This window comes from Chaetodon trifascialis, chromosome 24 (assembly GCF_039877785.1).
Source record: "Chaetodon trifascialis isolate fChaTrf1 chromosome 24, fChaTrf1.hap1, whole genome shotgun sequence".
NCBI classification, from domain to species: domain Eukaryota; kingdom Metazoa; phylum Chordata; class Actinopteri; order Chaetodontiformes; family Chaetodontidae; genus Chaetodon; species Chaetodon trifascialis.
The window spans coordinates 8,433,297-8,453,288 of record NC_092079.1 but is presented as its reverse complement, the minus strand read 5'-3'; the positions used below and the strand labels follow the sequence as shown (position 1 = coordinate 8,453,288).

The 19,992-nt window shown below is 43.9% G+C and overlaps 2 protein-coding genes across 2 annotated transcripts; both read right to left on the bottom strand.

The window, feature by feature from the left end:
• Positions 1-10,866: 10,866 nt before the first annotated feature.
• On the bottom strand, positions 10,867-13,933 carry LOC139328060 (transmembrane protein 182-like). Its single transcript, XM_070958174.1, has 5 exons — positions 13,778-13,933; positions 12,716-12,812; positions 12,510-12,638; positions 12,299-12,436; positions 10,867-11,141 (listed from the first exon to the last, which is right to left on the bottom strand). Exons 1-5 carry the CDS (start codon positions 13,931-13,933, stop codon positions 10,867-10,869), a joined length of 795 nt encoding a protein of 264 aa, XP_070814275.1.
• Positions 13,934-14,252: 319 nt separating this feature from the next.
• LOC139327902 (actin-related protein 3) lies at positions 14,253-19,375 on the bottom strand. The gene is made up of 12 exons (XM_070957920.1): positions 19,194-19,375; positions 18,763-18,818; positions 18,047-18,171; positions 17,849-17,959; positions 17,499-17,594; positions 17,144-17,251; positions 16,916-17,059; positions 16,090-16,263; positions 15,895-15,987; positions 15,683-15,808; positions 15,461-15,544; positions 14,253-15,316 (listed from the first exon to the last, which is right to left on the bottom strand). Exons 1-12 carry the CDS (start codon positions 19,235-19,237, stop codon positions 15,221-15,223), a joined length of 1,257 nt encoding a protein of 418 aa, XP_070814021.1. The 5' UTR covers positions 19,238-19,375; the 3' UTR covers positions 14,253-15,220.
• Between the last annotated feature and the right edge of the window lie 617 nt (positions 19,376-19,992).

Here is a 19,992-nt window from a genome sequence, read left to right as displayed (position 1 = left end):
CAATGCGGGTAAACATATTTATGCAACTGACACGCTCTTTCAGTTTCAATAGATTGTGTTTGCAGAGCAATGCATTCATTTTTCATTAGTGCTTCTCTCTTGTCATTTCATTTATACAGTGACTTGCTATATCTTGTGTACTGTAAAGAAAAAAAAAACACTTTTGGAGAGTGATATTTATGATATGATATTTATGAGATGTGTGCAGGAGCGTTGATCTTGTGTTGTTAGTCTTTGATATTATTCAATCAACGCTGAGTAAGTGGGATGCACATGTAAAAGGAGGGCATTTTTCCCCTTGTCTTTTAAGTCTCTCCAAATCTGACATTTTGGGGTATTTAGAGAGTTGCAGAACAGCTGGTTGCCTCATCTCGCTGTGGGTGAATCCTTTTGAGTAGTCACTCTCAGCGTGCTTCTCATCGATGCGGCGCTCTGTTCGGCGACTCACCTCCAAATATCACAAACGAGATTACGCTGGAGGTGGGAGTGATTTAAGATTAGCACTCCCACCCTTATTTGGTGAATGCTGACCTTGGTGTGCATGCAAAAGAAAAACAACCCAGAATCAGGGAGACAAAAGAAATTGGCGACCGTGCAGATCTCACAAGAAGATCACCACCGCTTGGCCAAGTGTGTGGACCCAAATATTACATTCATTTGGTTCCAGACTCATGCTGCTCTAACAGCCTCCACGCTTCTGCAAAGGCTTTTCACAAAATTTGGGAACTTGGCTGATGGTTTTCACTCCCATTCACCCAGTTCAAACCATTTCTTCATGGAGCGGTTCTTTGGTTTTAAATTTCAATTTGGAGCCCCCAGAAACTTCTCCCTTGTTGTTGTTTAATTTTCCATGTCTGTCCTGCAATCATAGTTTCCGTGGAGTTTTATTTCGTTGAAGATTTAACTCCACCTGAGGCCACACTCGGCGACAGCCTCGTCTGGGCCTGCAGCCAGCGTCGTGGCAAGCAGCAGACCTTCAAATCAACGCCATGTTGGCGTCGGAGTGACGGCGACCCCTCTTGCCTCTGAGGTTTGCATACAGAGGACGGGCTGATCCTCTTAATAAACAAACCTGGAACCTAAAATCAGAGGAACACAGGAGGGATCATTGCTGCACTGCTCTGCACTCCTCTCCGTCAGAGAGGGATTATCCCTTTCACTTAGTGCGCACGCCGCTAATTTCTCCTGCCAGGTTCAACTCCCAGAATGCACCAGGGAGATTGGCTGTCTGTGCTTCTTTTCTTCCTCCTCTCTCCTTGTTGCCAGTCTCTGTCTTGCTCCTTCACTCTCTCCTCCCCTCCATACCTGGCTCCCTGACTTGTTTTTATCTCTCTGCTGGTGGGAACACAAACCCCGGTGTTTCTTTCTCCTCATCCTCTTCTTTGATGATGTTTTACGAATTCACTTGGCAGGCTACAGAACCGCATGCCTGGGACTCAAGGCTGCACGCACGTGCCTAAAAACAAGATTAAGGCACATACCGCTCGTAAAACAGGTGTTGTCAGCGTCTTAACAGGTTGAATTTTCTTCTTTCTTACCTGATGCAATCCTCATTTTATGCCTCACAAGACAGCGGGTACTGGTATTTAGCATCAATTAGATTGAGCAGGGGGTTTTGTTCACCTTTATTCATTTCACTGCTCGTACGATAAGTCAGGTATTTCTTTGAAGGATGCACCAGCTGCACAGGTCCGACTTTCTTCGATGTGCTTGCCGGACTTTTGCTGCTACTTTGAATACAGTGAGATGTCACTCGAGCATCATTAACAACAATCTAGTGATATAGCATTTCTTAATATCACACTCACTCGCAGAAGCAAAACAAGTAAAAGGTTGTGAATTATTTGCTTTATTCCTCTTAGACAAGAAGATCAATACCACTCTCATGTCTTGCCAGTAAGTATGAAGCTGCAGCCAGTTAGCTTAGCTCAGCATAAACACAGAAATCCAGGTTACAGCTAGCCTGGCCTTCATGCTAAGCTAATATCACCAGCTGCTGGCTGCAAAATGTCAAGAATGAAGTTAATTCTGCTGATTATGCTGCAGTACTTTTGCTTGTATTTGAGGTTGTTTTTTTTTTCTTTGCATTGTTGTGTTAATATTTTTACACAGTGAAGATCAAACATCAGTGAAGGTGTGCAAGGTCAAAAGGTAGTGTGTGTGTGTGTGTGTGTGTGTGTGTGTGTGTGTGTGTGTGTGTGTGTGTGTGTGTGTGTGTGCTGAAGGCGACACACTCACTCTCACGGAGAAAGTAGAGAGACTCTGATCGCCTCTGACCAAACTAAATATTCCCCTGCATGTCCCATCAACCCCAAGGCACTATGGGAAATTACATTACTGTTCAGGAGGCCAAGAAGGCACCATCCATCTAACCTCAGCCATATGTAGCTCTCGCAATTAGTGTGCGTCATGGGAGCCAGACTGCTGATTTGGCCTCTTCCTCTATAGGCTCTGACGTGAGCAGATACATTTTTTTTAAAAATGTGTGTTCACACCACCAGCTTTATATCTTTTCTTCACCTTTCAGGTGTATTTATTTGCATCCTCTGTGTGTTTACTCAGCTCTGTCTCTCACCTCCAGCTAATTCTCACACCCTGCTGATGAACTCCATAGTGCAGCACATTGGGCTATAAATCGCATAAGCCGGGGAATATACAGTAGATATCATGGTTTTCATGTCCGCTCAGCAAGTTTTGCACAAAAGCAAATTGCGAAGGTGAGTGCAGATAGCAAAAAAGAGACATTTGCCAAACCACACAAATGCTTTTTATTACTTTTCACTTTATTTGTAATGAGCAAATGATGCTGGATGTGGAAATAGGCAGCGACAAAGTTTCCCATACACTCATCAGTGGTGATCATATGTCAGTGTTGTGTTCACAGCCTGCTTCCAGTGGCCAAAACAGCATTGGAAAAGTCACTGCAGGTATAAATTTGACTAAAATCATCTATTTTAGTGACTTACTTTTTGATGCATGATCAATGTAGCTCGGATGTTTTGATGTCTAAAAATGACATGTGTGAATGAAATGAAACTGAATGACATGATGCCGTTTTCTGCCCACTTCCTCTCAATGTCAACCACGGCTGACCTGGCTTTTTTTTTTCTCCCCCCATTGCTTCAAGACGCTTCCTCCCTCTGTACCTCCCCCTTTCTCTCCCTCTTTGTATGTGAACGCAGTGGGCATCACAAGTGTTGCCGCCGCTGTTATCCCGTCTCCCCGGCTCACCTCGGCTGCTGCTGCTGCTACTGAGCTGTTTGTTTAGGAATCTGGGCCCGAAAATTGTATTCCATCGACCATGCTCGCTATCAACACACAATTATCTGGGTTAATCATGTGGAACTGTGGCAAATTCACCTGGGGCTCAGGAACTAATGACATTCGCGTCTGGCCCTGCTTTAGTGAAATGGCCCCAGCACCTGCAGCAGGAACACGGAGATTGCCAAAGAAAATTTGGTCTCATTTCGTCCTCCTCGATGCCTCCCCCTCATGCAACCCCTCCCCCACTTCCTCCCATTCTAACCATGGTAGCCCTTCCCCCTTTCCAATCTCCCTTCCCATTCCCATCCCACTTCGCCCTTAAATTTGTAAATATTTCAGGTTTACTCTGCTCCTCCTTTTTTTTGTTTCTCTCGCACCTTCTCCTGGCAAAACCCGCTCACCTCCAATCACAACGGCAGGACGAGCGTCAATCTTCACGCCTCTTGTATAATCACTGTATTTCCAGCCTGACTACCTGTGTAACACCCGAACAGTAGACGGCAGAAAGTGAGGAGGTGATATCGCAGATGATATCTCACAACGAATTTGTGACTTTGGTTCTGGACAGAAAGCGACTCATGTTCTCGCTGTATAATTAAGAAAGTGATTGAGTGCAGTCAGCAGGGTGTTGATGCTCTTTCTCGATCACACTTTCTCCACCTTGCTCTCTTTGTCTCTCTGCCGCACACACTCAATCATACACTGCTCAGAGTCATTTCCACCAACTTAGAGGCAGCAGAGGAACTCAATGCTCATAATTATACATCAATACAAACATATGTTTCCCAATCACAGACGCCATCCATGTGTGAAATGGGTGTCACACCGTTGGAGGTCTCATTATTTGTGAAGTGTGCGCGTCTCGACACTTTGCCGACCACCCACACCAGTCACAGGGACTATGTAATGCACCTCCTCTGCTGATAATCTCACACAGGGCTTTTGCATGCCGAGCGTGCCGTGCATCGGACCAACAACCCTCGTTTGATGCGAGGTGTGAAGCAATCCGGCCATCCTCGGGGACCGCGTTGGTCATTGCGGATGGATTTATGATTCCTCTGGACAGCAGTAGATGACTCGTTTTTTCTTCGCACCCCTGCTTGCTCTTCAGTTGTCTTTTGGTGAGAAATAAATGACAATTGCTGTGGTGTCATCACACAGAGCTTGCCTCACTGCTCGCTACAGTCACACTTTGAATCTTTGACAGAGCAAAACAGGCTGACTCAAAAGACGTGGACTCCCAAGCTCTCCCACTGGGTGACTACTGCACATCCGGACTCCGTCATTGCCATTTTCAAAAGAGTCACTACCTTTCATTTAAAACTGCACCATCAAAAGATTTTTATCTTAGTGGAAAGAAGCAAATCCCTTGCATGAACATTTCCTAACAATAGAGGCCCAGGGCCCTGAAGGTCTGGGGTGTTAGTTGTTGAACTTAGCTTGTGGTAAATGCAAACTTGTTCTTGAATCAGAACCTTTAAAGCACAAGATATGGACAATAAGAGTGACTGTGTTCAGACAAAGCATACAAGAGTTAACAGAAAGACACAAGTGAGTACAAATTTGCCTCTCACTGAGGCGAAAACATGACCACACAGGCTGAAACATGTTTCGTCTTGACTGAATTCATCCTCATCGGGGGCTGCTTGTTGTCCTTGTTCTTGGCTGTATGTCTACTCCTCTGCTTAGAGAGCAACGCAAAACTGCATGCGTACCAATATTTTGCAGACAAAGCCAGTTGCGACATATTGCCACTCAAAGCCACCAACACATGAGCACCGCTGCCTCATTGAGCTTTAAATATCGCTGTCTGCAACAGATATCATACATTCAATACGATCGTAGGACTAATTGAAAAATGTTCACCAAAAAATAATCAAATTTAAAGCTTAAGAATGCATTGGAGCCCACATAAGAAGCAGGGCGCACACACATGCACACAAACACAGGGAGCTCGTCTTGTTGCTCTGGAGTCCGTGACATGGTTTAACAGTCTCACAGGATCCATAAAACACCCCCGAAGGCTTCATATAATCTCTCCTTTTTTCCTGCTTAATAGGAGATAATACAAGTGCGCACCCTGATGAATCAATATGCAACAGCAGCTTTAGTTTGATAATTAATACCAGTGTCGGAAATAGATTTGTGATTTGGCAGGGCAGGTCTGATATGACTCTGGTCTCCCCTCTCTCTTCCTCTCTCCCTCTCGACAGCCAAAGTCCCCGTTCCACTCTGTATCCACATCCCATTGAGCTAATCTCATTTTTTTTTTTTTTCAATAGCGCTAATTCTTTGACTAAAGCCTGTTATCTCATTAAAGGCCCCGCGATGGGATTCGATGGCATCCTGACATCTGTATTCATTCCCCTCGAAATTAGTCCTGACACAAATTTAATGAAAAAACAGTCAGAACAGTGGAGATTAGACGTCATGCCAAGTGTCACAGAAGGGAGGGAGGGAATCATCTGTTTAGTTTTGGTTACATTTTTGGAAGTGTGGATTAGCACTGTTCCTTTAGCGCCAGTAGCTCACTGTTTTTTGACTGCTGAGGTCTGTTGGCCTACCTTTTCCACGCTTGTTTTGACTCCTTTGCGCTCAATCCATAAGTCGGATTGAGATATTGAGGAGTGCGAAGACTTTCCTCGTGGTGTTTTATGAGTGGCTGCAACGCTGGAGCGGTAATTCAATATCAAATGCTCTTAAGGTAAGAAATGGTGAGGCGAGACAAAGAGGAGCGCCCCTGGCCCTCAGTAGATAAACCCAGACAAGCTGAGGATGCACGGGAAGTGGATTCCCTCTCCGATCTGCAACTTCCCACCCCGCCCCTCGCCTCCTCTTCATCTCCCGCTCCTCCCTTATTCCACCACCAACCTCACCCCCCGCGCCATCACCCTCGTCAAAAGCCTGTGTCGGCTGCGGCGCTGATAATTCCCTCTGTTTGAAAAAAAGGAGAGATGAAAGCGTTCACGGATGAAAGAAACTTGGATTTAATCTTTCTCGCCGTCTTTCGCTCTCTCTTCCAGTACACGGTGTTGATCGTTTTCTTCGGGAAAGAGGGGCGAGGAATGAGGAAGAGGCGGAGAAAGGAGAGAGGAAATAGATGGGAATGAGGGGAGAAAATAGAAATAGGGTAAGCCCATTTGGAGCCATGAGGCCCAGGTGAGGCAAGGTTGTGGACGAGTTCAATGGAATCAGTTTACCCTTCCAAATATACACACAGTGACCTGATGGAGTGGTGGCCTGCAGAGGAGAGGGGCCAGAGATAAAGAAAAGCCATCGTTTCCTCCTGTGCCTCATTTGGCCCTCGCCACGATAAGACCTTCAGCTCTCAGCTATCTGTAGTCACAAGGTAAGAGGCCTGTCATAAAGGAGAGATAGAGAGACTACAGAATGGGCTGAGTGGACAGGCCAGCGAGGAGAAAGAGGAGGAGTGAATGGAGTGTAGACAGGCTGTAAGGAGGATATAGACTCGTCATGTGGAATAAGACAAAGAATTAAGTGCTCAAATTAAATCCACCTGATGTCAGACTCAGGCAGATACAAGAGGAGCTGCTTTTTAATGGGTGCATTACGTTAGAGCTGAAGGTGAACGAATGCAGTCATCTTTGAAAAATGGGGAATTAACGCTGCAGTGAAGACATTTGCACTGTCATGTCTGCCGGACTGAAGATCTGACGGCCTCAGAATCTGGTAACATAGTTTGCAGACTTGACCACAGTTATTGGTGCACCGGTACGTAACTGACATGTTCTGTTTGGCTGAGGGACGAAAGAAAGCTAAGATGCAACAAATTCAATAAATGATGTTGCACAAAATGCCTCTGCTTCTTCTTGAATTTCTGGACATTGAGACGAGGCCTCGTTGCATTTCGACCGACGTTTCTGGCTGCTGCTGACAGTCAGATGTGCTGTACACCATCCACCACCCAAAACTTCCTTATTAGCCCCCTTGCTATATAAAGACCTTGCTTCTTCCAGCATTGGCACATAAATTATACATCATTGCAGTTCATTGGGATAGTGGGGCAATTGACTTTTCATGGTTTACCTTAAGACCCCAAATAATAGCTAAACCAGACTGATGTTGCTGAACTGAGCCAAATTCAATTCCTTTAAACCACACCATGTCTTTTCAGGCATCAGTTTTTATAGACGCACTGTTGTGTGAGAACAGTGGATTTTGCAATACACCTGCAAAGCCTTGACAATTTTCAAACTCTTGCTGCACTCTGAGAGTCAGGGAGTGCAGTGCCAGGCCGTGGACCTCATTATCCACCACTGACTGGCCTGAATAGATGAAATGAAAGGTGGGAAAAGGCAAAGACAGACAGGAGGAGAGGGAAAAGAAAAGGTAAGAGCGGAGGATCTGTCAGCGCAGACATGGGAAATGGGATCACCTGTGACTGAAAATGATTTTAATGAAGAAGAAGAATAGGGCAAATTACAGATAAGATCAAGTGGAGAATAAGGGAAAGGAGAGAAGCTCTTATTCTTGGCCCTTACACCCTGAGAACATTCTCATAATATAATAGAATTCATTATATGACTTTCTTCTTTTCCATAATTGCTCATTTAGATATTGACCTGCAGTAATTTGAAAACTTTGAAATGTAGATTATAGGTTACACAATTTCTAGTCTTGTGCCTAAATGAAATCTCTAATACCGCCTTTCTAATCGTTGCTTTAAAGGCCACAAAGAATGACATCTCAGCCCAGCTGCTCACCATCTTAGAGTTTTTGTTGAATTGTTGTAAAAGCACATTATCGGCCCGAGGACACCAGCATCCTTCCAGGAGGGCTGCGCGGCTGTAGTGGAGGTGTGGGGGTGTTGGATTTTTTAGCCCGCAGCTCCGCAGTCCCACTCTGCCAGCCGGGGCAAGGAGAGCCCATATGGCAGCCAAGCGTGGCTCCGGCCAGCTCAGGCTCATATGTATGGAAAACAAGGTCTGGAGAGGGAAGTCACAGGGGGTCATGCTAGTCAGAGAGGCAGCCCGAGGTCCTGGTGCAGGTTAGAAGGTCTAGGTTTGGGAGAAGAGGCTAATTTCTTCTACTTGGCTGAGCAAAGGCCTGAATAATTGTGCCCCCTGGGTTGGCCTGTGGGTAATGTGGAGGTAGAGCAGAATGTTCCAACATGGAGACCGAACAGGGGGAGGCTCGGAGAAGGCGGCGTGATGATAGAAAAGACGGAGTTCGGCGTTTAAGGGCTGCTCGTTATTTGTTTTTTCATGTTAAGAAATCATTTTTTGTGATTTACACTACATTGTGTGCTGCATTCACATTAACCTCACAGTGCGGGCGACATCAAACTAATGTGTTTAGTTAATGATGCAAACTCTTGTTCTTGGAGGCCGTGCGAGCAGGAAGCTAGCTGGAGATGCTAACCACACTTCACATTTATGCTCTTGTGTTTTTGTTGTAACATTAGCATTTCAGGAGTTTGGAGGGTGTTTTTTTCAAGCTAAGACTTCAATTAAACTTTCTAGCAAAATGTCTTTAAAGGCATAAAATAGATCAGCTCGGTTGCTTCTTCCGATGGCTTTGTTGCCCGTGGAGTAATTGTTGTGGACAGTTCTATCTACTGAGGACAAAGACCCAGTGTGATGATGTGATGTAAAGGACGACTCGTGGTGGTGGGGTGTGTGTATATAGATTATAAGTGTGTGTGAGGCCAGGGCTGACAGCTACAACAGCGCCACATCCACTCCTGGACCCAAGTAATGAATCTGCCACGATCCTGCTTTCAGAGACAGAAACCAAGTGATATGACTGGATCTCCTCGCATTCATTAGAAAATAAAGATCGCCCTTTAAACCCCGGGCTGCATTGGCTGTTGGCGGCGGCGGCGTGACGAGGAAGAGGAGGTGACAGATGTTTTAGTGCAGTGAGGGCCGGGGAAGTGAATGTGACATGCTCAGGTGTAATTACACTCACCTAGTTCACAGCGAAGATTAAGAAGAGAAGGGATGGAGAGGCACAGGAGCGTCAGACATGAAAGAGTACTGAAAGACTCACTGATGAGCAGTGTCAACCCTTTCTCCCTCCCCTTCCTGTCTCTCCATTTTGTCACTATCATTGCAAGGTCTCACTTCTGTTTGCCTTTTCCAATTATGAAGGTGTGACTGTGGGCTTCCCCCCCCCCCCCCCCTTTCTCAAATAATGTTAACTATACTAAACTTGAAGGGTGAATGAAAAAAAAATCATTTTCTTTTGTTTGTCAGGAAAATTATAGGAGCTGAAATAATTATCACTTACAAATTTCCCTCCTGGTTCCGTCCTCTGTAAATCTCATCTGATGCCAGTGCTGCAACTTTTGCTGTAATGTTGTCGGACATCATTGTTAAGACTTGGGATGGAGTGATTTAATGAGGTTTAAGAACACACGGAACATTATCCTGAGACAACACTGCCCTCTAGCGGCGGTTCTGTGTTTTGCACACAGTACGAGACGTCCCTGAAGCAGCCCCTCCAGTCAGACAATTGATTATGACAGTCTAATTTATTATCATCTCCATCCCTCCAACCCAGTATTTCACAGCTTCAACCTGATGTCCGAATGACAGGCAGGCCTGGTCGCACTCAAGCTACTCCTCTCCACTCCGCTCCTCTCAAAATTCATTTATCAATTACTATAAAAGCAGAGAGAGAGTGTTCGAGTATTAATCACAGCAGGATCTGTTAAATTGATCTTAATGACCAGCTTCAAATGAAGGATTCAATTCATCCTCGACCACCTGTCAATCATGCTGTGTGACCACTGCTGCTTCTGATTGTCTATTAAATGTTGTGTTGTGTGGGTGGACTCCCTCTGTTGATCTTTGTGTATTTAATGTGTTTTAAATATTATGTTTTGGTTCATTTTTCCATGGACAGAGTGTCTCTGCAGAGCAGTTTGTTTAAAATCTATCTGAAAACTGGTTACAGGTTACAGGATTTTGAGTGAGGAAAAAGGATTTTTATTATGCATGCTGGAAGTGAGGGCCTGCATGAAGTGGTGAAAAGTGTCCAGTTATTAGAAGCAGTAAATCCACAGTGTAAAAATACAGAAAAAATATTGTGAATTTCAACAGAGGACATCAAGCTCAACCTCAACTCCTTCAAAATCTACAAATATCAAAATAAAATATTTCTATGGAATATCGAGTTTTGCAGCCAGAAAAGCAAATATGAAGAAATGATGAAACCTCAGGTTAGGACATCTTGCACCTTTTTTCATTCATTTATTGGCACGTTTAGTTGGCGACCACATGCAGTTACAACATGGCGATATGTAGTTTTTTTCTGCCAAATGAAAGAATACTGGAGTAAACAGCTAAACAGGCTAAACCTGAGCGAAGGACAGAGACGATGTATGACCTTCAATAAGATGAAATTTGGGGTATGTACAGTGTGCTTTTACCTCTTTAAAGTGCTTTCTTAGGAATATTTTGTGACTTTTAAGACAAAAATACTTATAATTTAATGCTTCAGCTCCAGAATTCTGTTGATCCTTCGAACAACATTTATGGAGGACAGTAACAGTTTGTCTCCAGTGGTATTTTGTCTGTCCATCACAATTTAACCCAACATCAAGATGCCCATCGTCCATGACATCCTCGATGGGGATCACAGATAGACATCAGATGCTGGAAGCTCAGGAATTTTGTCTCTTTTATCCAGCTGTAATCCCTGAATCCTCTGGCCAACCAGGATGAAGAGCAGGCCAGCCAGCAGGCAGAAGAAGACGGCGACGGGAGCCAGGAGGAATGAAGGGCCGTGCTGGATGCTGAGGTGGAAGGAGGGGCAACCGGAGACTCTCTGATGGTGGGCGAACTGCTCCAGAGTGTCCAGGACCTGGACCCACATCAGATACATGACCACCACTGCCAGCAGGCACAGACCTGACAGGCACAGAGAGAGAGAGCGATCAGACCTTTATCTCCTCTTACTGAGATGAGATGTTTCAAACCACCCAACATCCTTTTACATCATTTTCAACTTTAACACCCAGTGTTACTAATTTTCAGTAATTAGTGACAGTAACTTCTTTCAGAATATAATCTATTACTGCATATAAAAGTAAATATTCTCTCTTATTAATGCACACACAGATGTATTATTTTAGTATTGCTGTGCAACAGTGTGGGACAACTGTCACCGTTTTAATCATCATTGTAATGATAGGTGTAATTAAAACTTTTGGCCACTAGATGGCAGCAATGACTGGCGTTCCTACCTGTAAAATGCACTAATTAAATAAATCTAATCAAACATTCTGATAATCAATTTATCGTTTGAGTCATTTTTCAAGCAAAAATGTGAAACATTTGCTGTATCCAGCTTCTTGAATGTCTGGATTTGCTGTGTTTCTTTGTTATTTATGACAGTAAATGCAGTTTGGATTGTTGGTTGGGGAAAAAAAAAAAAAGACATCACTTTAGGCTCTGGGAATTTCTGATAAGCATATTTCACAGTTTTTAAATTTTATAGACAAAACAATGAAATGTGAAAATAATTAGCAAATTAAGTGATAATGAAAATAATAGTTGCAGCTCCAGTAAGCAGGTTTTCTTTGTGGTTTATTGTCCTGCTAAAAATAAAAAGGATAATGTACCATGACTGGGATGAAAGATGTACATATAGTGACAAAACAACTTTTAAAACTGGAATTTAAGAGCTTTTCATTCATTTCCTGAACACAAAGCTTCTATAAAACATTTAGTGGTGGGTTTACATGAGGTGAAGACGTAAATAGACGATTCTGTCTAAAACAAAAAAAAACACTGAATCTTTGTGGACATATTTTACAAACTCCCTCACATGGAGAATAAACAGAGGCACATGTTGGCTCACAGTCCATGTTCTCCCTGTGTGGACATTAACACAGCATTTGATTTATGGTCAGAGACAGAATCACATTCGAATGTTTGGCAGCGGTGTCACAGGAGACGCTGAATCTAAACATACTGATCCTGACTGATGGGTGAGCCATGTTTTCAGGTGATCAGTGATCTGATCTGTGCAGCCGTAACAACGCTTTTAACTGATTTGTCCTTACCGCCACAAAGCTGAAGGGCCCCACCCGCTTTATAGAGTCTGTGATTGGCCAGTGGGCCAGCACAGATGACAACAAATCCACCGATGACGACAGCCGTCAAGCCTGTGGTGAGGAAGATGCTCCAGAAGGTCCTAAAAACTGAGAGAGGAGGAAAATGAGGCCTTGGGAAAGATGTTAGAAATTATTATTTATAGGAGAGAATAATACCAACCAATGGCAGAGTGGTGTTCATACGGTTCTGTTGGGAGACCGTGTGGCTCCACCCATGATCTCATTGGCTCATTCACAGGAAACGGGAAGAGGAAGGCGGCCTGGCACAGCTTTGATGGTGGCTGATTTGCTGAAGGGAAGGAGGCAGTGATGTTGGCTTTGCAAGCATAATTGCATCACTTAAGTCTGCAAAGCGACAGTTCTTACAGATCCAAAGGTCCCACACAGAGTAGTCATGTGACAGAGCCATGAACGAGCACCGCCAGAACAGACCCTCATGGGAGATCCTCACGCCATCTGTAGCCTGAAATACCAGAAAATGTGTCTGCTTTTTACAGGATCTGCACACTTCCTTGTGATAAATATGGAGAATATGTCACCGTGGTGCAGTCTGGAGTCATATTAATATAATATGGAACCAGATTAGTTTTGGCTGTGAACAGAATCAAATGAAAGCTTGAATAAAAGCCAGACGAGACAGCAGGTGTGAGAGCGTCCACAGCCTGCTGCACAACGACAACAGCAGACTTCAGCTTTCTGGAAATAGACGGCGTTTGATTGATGGTGCAGAGTGAAGACAGCGAGCTGCGGCCAGCAGGAAGCTCCTCACTGACCATGAATGAAAGGAGACGCTGTCGTGGACGAGGGGAGGATTTATTGCACTTTTTGCATTCACACGTTTTAAGGGGTGCTCGAGTAACTGAAGGCTGAGTGTTGTGTTTGTATTGTGGGATAAAATGACTAAAATGCTGCTTTTTTTCCTTTTTATTTCTGCTCCTAATTCAAGATTCTCAAAAATTGTCAAAGGTATTAGCATCAAAATATGCTTAGAGTTCCAAGAGTACTCATGCAGAATGTCCCATTTCAGAATAATGTACATCATAGAGTTGTATAGTAATTTCTACATTAATGTGTTCATTACTTTACTGCAGCTACATCATGTATTTATTGATTCTAAAATGTACTATTAATCTGAATCTGCAAAGCCACTCACCAGATAAATGTAGTGGAGTAAAAACTACAGTATTTGCCTCTGAAAGCTGCAGGAGTACTGCAGTACAGTATTTGAGTAAATGTACTTAGTTACTTTACTTTCACACCTTTTTTCCTCAAAATATTCATTTTTCTCAAAATATAATTCTTCTTTTCATTCTACTGGCACGAATACCGGACTGCTTTTTCATCAGTGTCTCCTTTATATTTTTCTATCTTGTTCTACTTTGTTTTATTCGTTCCAATACATTTCTTTCATTTCTACTCATTAAATACCTTCCCCTCTCGGAGGCCTTCCTCTGGCCGGCCGCAGGACTCCGCGGCCAGCAGCCAGTACTCGGTCCCACAGGAGAGCAGCGTGAACAGAAATCCCGCCGCCCCGAAGAACAAAGCCAGGAAGAGGAGCACCTTCAGCCGCTCGGCAGGAGACATGGTCTGCTCTAGCTGCAAATCCACACTCCCTCTTCTCTTTAGCCATTTATCCAGGCTTCCCTGCACATATACATCTTCAAATTCTTCTGACTTCTGTGACAAACCCAAGCCTCTGGACAGTTCTTCTGAGGTGCACGAAGCAGCTCAATGGAAATAAACTCTTGCATCACGTGTCATCACTTTGAGGGGATACTGTTACAGGAGAGGGGGGTTCCCGCGCACCAAAATAGCAGGGTTACGTCGAGGCAATGATATTCCGTCAAACCCAAAATAATCACGAAGCTCGTCAAAGTGCAACTTGAAAAACAGAAATCACAACTGTAGAAACATCTCCTCGGCATTTATTGGAATGCCAGCATTGAAATCCAGATTTGGTACAGTACAAGGCTATCCAGTATAACTGAGATCTAGGCAACAGTGATGGTCCAACAACAGTCATTCAAACTGCATGTTCATATATTAATACGACTTTTTTTTCTTTTTTTCTCAAGACAGGTTGTTCAAGAGATGATTAATACAAATAAAAAAAAAGAAAAGGTGAAAGGAAAGCAGTGCCGCAGGGGAAAAGACGCCTCAGCCAAACCTGGAGAAAACCGAACTGACCAGACCGACTGAACAGATTCAGAATATTTGAGGAATTTTTCTTGTTTTCGTCGTCTGCGTTCAAATAAATGTTCATCCAGGTGCTGAGGGACAGACACATGAAAAAAAAGGAAACCAAAGACAATCAGGAATGGTCAGTATGTCTGGTGATTGTATGCTTGCACCCATTTGATGCCTCAATGATCAAAAAAGGTGTTTTGTTCAAAGGAAAACCATCGAGCGAAAAGTGTCCTGCTTCCTGAAACAACCATGTTTTTTTTTGTTTTTTTTTTTGTTTTTTTAGAGTATATAACATATCGCAAGAACCCAACCCATATACACAGAGAGGTGCATTTATACAGGACTCAAGTTGATTAATTACATATTACAACCCTGTGAGGATATCATAAGTACATATACGAGGCACGCAGAAATGAAAGATTTATCACCTATTATTAACCTACTAGCAGTAAACGTTTTATTTGAGGATCCTTTGGGCTGAGTCACCTCTTTCCTCTAATTAGCGAGGACGTTGCCGCTCTTTTGGCAGTTTGTTTGGTCCACCGTCGCCCGGTGCGAATGAGCAGGTCTGTCAGGAGCATCCGTGCAAAGGCTCGTGGGACTTCCACAGCATGTGAGGTCTTGGCGGCGCTTCCTCCGTTTCCTCCTCGGCCTCCGCTTGAATGCGCTCACCCCGGCGGGCGCCTAAGACATGACACCGAATACGGGGTTGTGGCGGCAGATGCTCGGCCCGATCTCCTCATAGTCTTTCTTGGTGTGGCACACTTGGTAAAACTCGGGCTGCCGAAACAGAAGCTCGCTGTTAATTTCTGATCAGTTTTGCTCAAAGGAACGTTCTATTTTCAGTTATTTGCTGATGTCTAAAAAAGCTGTAGGGGGGCCGATTATGTGTTGTTGAAGACAAAACACTGTTTTAATACTCACAGTAGACGCCAGCATTGATCCTCCGAACCAGACGGCGTACCTCTGCATGTGATGAGTGATGACTTGCACATCAATGGGCTTGGGCTACAAAAGAAGACAAAAACACAGCACCACTTCTTGTTTAGATGTTGGAAGTAAAAAGAAATGCAACATTTGTGTATTTCTGCACACACTGAACATGCAGAGAAGATTTTCAACTTCTAAACTCTCCCGTTTCCTCACCTTCAACTTGCCGCCGCTCAGCTCTTCGCTCATTTTCAGCCGCGCGTCCACGGTCCTCTTGAGGTCCCTCTGCAGGCGCCTGCCGAAGTCCCTGAACATGGTGGAGCCTCCGGAGAGCACGATGTTCTGCGACAACAAGGAGGAGTGAGAAGAAGAAAACAGAGCGACAGTCACAGGAAGTGCAGCGGCCGCAGAGGCGCATGCAGCTCTACCTTGTACAGCGGACGTCTGACGTCAATGGGGCAGTTCTGGATGACTTCGTCCACCACCTCTGAGATCGGCTGGGTGAAGTCTGGGTTGGCGAACTGCATGAGATCAAACAGGATGTGAGTCCAACACGCTAAATTTCCCCAGAATAAACCAACTATCCACCTCATTCATCAAAATCTATCTTAGGAGAAAAAAACCTCAGGGTGGAAGAAGATCTCAGGCCCCAGGAAACGCTCGTAGCCAACGTCGATGGTGAACTCCTTCTTAGTGATGGCGTTGATGCCCGTGTACTGCTTGATCCACTTGGAGCCATCGGTGTCGTACTTGTTAAACTCCTTCACAAGGTCAGGGCAGACATAGCTGAACCGCTCCTGGTGAAAAGAAAACAACACAGCACAGCACAAGACTGAGCCTGACAGCGGGTCTGAAAGGGATGTGTGGCGTTCCCAGGTCCCCAAAGAGCAGCTGTAAATGTGCTGCTTCCATAGAGGTGCATGTTGCAGTGAAAAAAAGAGGCCACAGTGAGTGAAAAAGTGAGAAACTGCTTTGTTACATGCAAAAACTTGAGGCGAGTGATATGTTTCTGCAGCTACACTGCCCTCTGGTGGCCAATGTGAGAAATGCCTAACAGTACCACAGCCTATATCATCCGCAGTGGGTGTCACTTCCTTTTATTTACGTCACCTTTTTGCACGTAAAGTAACAGAGCATGACTAAAAACGCAGCAGCATAACCTGACCACAGTGCAGCCTCTGAGACATTTGATGCCTTGTGGGGAGCTTCACACAGCAGAAATACACTCCTAACATCAATAAATAGCACATACACAGCTGCATCAGGTCAGGGTTTGCTCTGAACGTCGCTTTAGGGTAGCATTTTAAGAGTTTGAAACAAACAGCGATTCACACTTGGCAAAAGAAGAGGTTCCTCCTGTTTTGCCACTTTGCTGCAAAGCATCAAATACAGGCAGCATCGGTAAATATTAGCTTTTGGGTACAGCTTTATGCTAAAAAGAGCACCGACCTTGACCGCTTTAGCCGTCTCCAGGGACTGCTCCGGAGGAATCCCCACCTCTCGCTCCCTCAGCAGCTGTTGAGTGAAGTACGTGATGTCCCGGCCAGCGATGGGAATGTGCTTAATGCAGCTTCCGATGACGTAGCCTTCAGCCTGGAACATGGACGCGCAGCAGTTTTAGGGTCGTGAAGGCAGAAAGGAGCGGAAAGATGGTCCATAAAAAAAGGCGACACTCACCACCGGGATGACGTGCGTGACTCCGTCGCCGCTGTCGATCACGGTGCCCGTCAGCGTCCGCTCTCCCACCTGTCGGGATGTCCAGGAGGCAGCCAGCGCCAGGACAGCCTGATGCAGAAAATACCGTTTTCAACTCAAGAAAACACATCAAGGACGTTTTGCACTGGCTCAAAATGTAACTGTGCATTACACATTATTCATGCCCTGGATTTTAGAAACAGACCGTGAAAACCTAAAGAAGAAGAAGAAGTGGAAACTGGTATTTCCTCACAGAATCACATGACCGTGAAAGAGTCACATCTCTCCTCACATGTTTCACGTGGTGCTGATCTCAGGTGCTGTTTTGCAAACATACCTGAACAGCGATGTAGAGCCCCGGGACATTGAATGACTCAAACATGATCTCTGCTGTGTACTCTCTGTTTTCTGGTGTGTTGAGTGGAGGCTCTGTCTGGAGGGAGACACGGGAAACTGATGTGAATGCAGCAAAGACTGTAAGGCATGATTATACAGTTTTTAAAAGAGCAAAAGACGACTTCAATTATGCAGTAGAATGACACTTGTTGTTGACCTCCTTTTCCTGTTTTTGAAGCTTTGTGAACACTTTTTGCTCATTAGCTCCTCTTGAATAGAGCAGGACTGATAGCTTCAACAGAAATCATTCGAGGTTTTAACTCTTTATTATGTTAACAGCTGTGGTCTTACCAAAAGAAAATAATGGTCTTCAGGTTCTGCCCGCAGATACTTGAAGATGATCTGCTCCATAAATCTCTCCATCAGGTCCCAGTCTTCCACTATCCCGTGACGGATGGGCCACTGGAAACGAGGAGGCAGAACAAACGTCAGTCTCTCCTTTGACACAAAACAACGCTCCGTCGGACTCAGTTCAGCTTCCACATCTACCTTTGTCGCATACGATGGTTTGTCGATGGCTTCGTCCCCGATGAAGAAGTCCAGGTCGTCAACGCCCTTCATCATCCTGCGCTGGGCCTGGTCTCCCACCTTGGCTGATTCTTTGATTGCGATACCTGGAGATGATCAAAACAGAGTGGCAGTATTTAACTGACACCAGAAACTCACGAGAGGCAGACTCAGACATGACCAAGAGTTTATGGCATGGTTAAAAAGACACGGGTTCGGACAAATCACAAATGAAAAAAATCTATTATCTAGATACTCCAGGACATGTCAGTCAATGTATGGGTTCATTTTTAAGCTCAGTAATTTCAGTGACAGCTAGGCACTGTGGTTTTTAGCAAAACTTTCTCAAATGTGAATAAATAACACATATGTGAACTATTTTCAGCTGCAGATAAATACGCAGTCTGGCTGGCGTCTATGTCACTGTACTGTGTGCTGAAAGGAAGTCCACCTGAAACTGTCATCCTGTGGCAAATCACACAGGAAGTTTCCTCATTTAATAGTTACTTTGCTATGCAAATGTATTAAAAACAAAAATAGCCACAATATTAAAAATCTGGTTTCAGTAGGCACTAGTGTAACAATTGAATACTTATGTTCCACAATTACATATATTGCTTATATTACACATTAATACACAAGTAAATTCCACTAATGATATGCAAATAGGTGTTTTAAGCATTTCTTAATTTACTCACATGATGGTATAATGAACTGTGGTTCTGTATTTCCTGCATAACCAAGCTTTGTGTACCTAAAAGATTAGCAAAATGAGGAGAAACGTTCAACATCCAACATAATCTGGATAATGTGCTTTCTGCAATGAGGATTGTCCAGGAAGTAACACTAGCTTCTATAGCTAGCAGCATCTAATTGCAATAATAAAGCAGTATTGAGGATAAAATCATGCAAAATAAATCACTCGGGCACTTTGGCGTGCTCACTTGTAGTATTAACACTGGCGTTACAGAAAACATGAGAGCAGACAAGTAAACAGATGTGGCAAAGTAGCGTTAGCAGCATTCAGGCTAAGCAGCTAGACGGGGCGTTAGCTGGAAGTTTGACAGCCGCTTATGTGGTCAATGAAAGCCAGGCTAACGCTAACTAGCATTGCATTTTTGTGACTTACCCTGTGCCGCAGTCAACAACACAAGCCGGTAGCCGACCAGCCATGTTTGCTCTGCTTTAATCTGTCTATGGGCAAGTATATCAGGCGCCCGATATTAACGGATATCTTCACAGTAGTTGATTTAAATCGCCGCAGCCTGAATGAAAAGCAGCCACGGCCGATTCAGGAACGCTTCCGGGTTCGGGGAAATTTCTTCTAGTGCAGAGTCAGCAGCTTCAAAACCGCAACACTGCCCCGGGTGGACATAGACTGTTATTGCAACCGAACTTTAATTGTATTTTATTTTTAATTAAAATGCTCAGACTAAAATAAAGAAAATATTAATCAAATGCAGGGTGGCATACTAGAGAGATAAGACTGTGGTCAAAAGTAGAATAAGACAAATAAAAATTAAAAACATGAATTAGAATAGAGTAGAAAGTATATTATATATATCTACTTGGAGCATTATGAGACTCCATTTTTTTCAAAACATAAAAATGTAGACTATGTCAGAACTTTAAGGTTAAATATACAATAATGGCTAAACATTTTACAACTATACAAACATAAACAAATTAAACATTTTTTGCAGCAGATATTATTTTAAGTCCATGTCAGCAGGGCTCTTGTACATGTATGACACAGAAAATAACATAACTAACTAAAAATATCACTAAAATAGGATTAAATTCTAATTTGTATTTATGTAATTTTGTATTCTATACATTGACATAAAATACAAATAGTCTTTTTTTAGCTGACAACGTCCAAAGTGATGCTGCAAGCAGGTCTGTGATTATTTTCAGTGGTTTTCCAT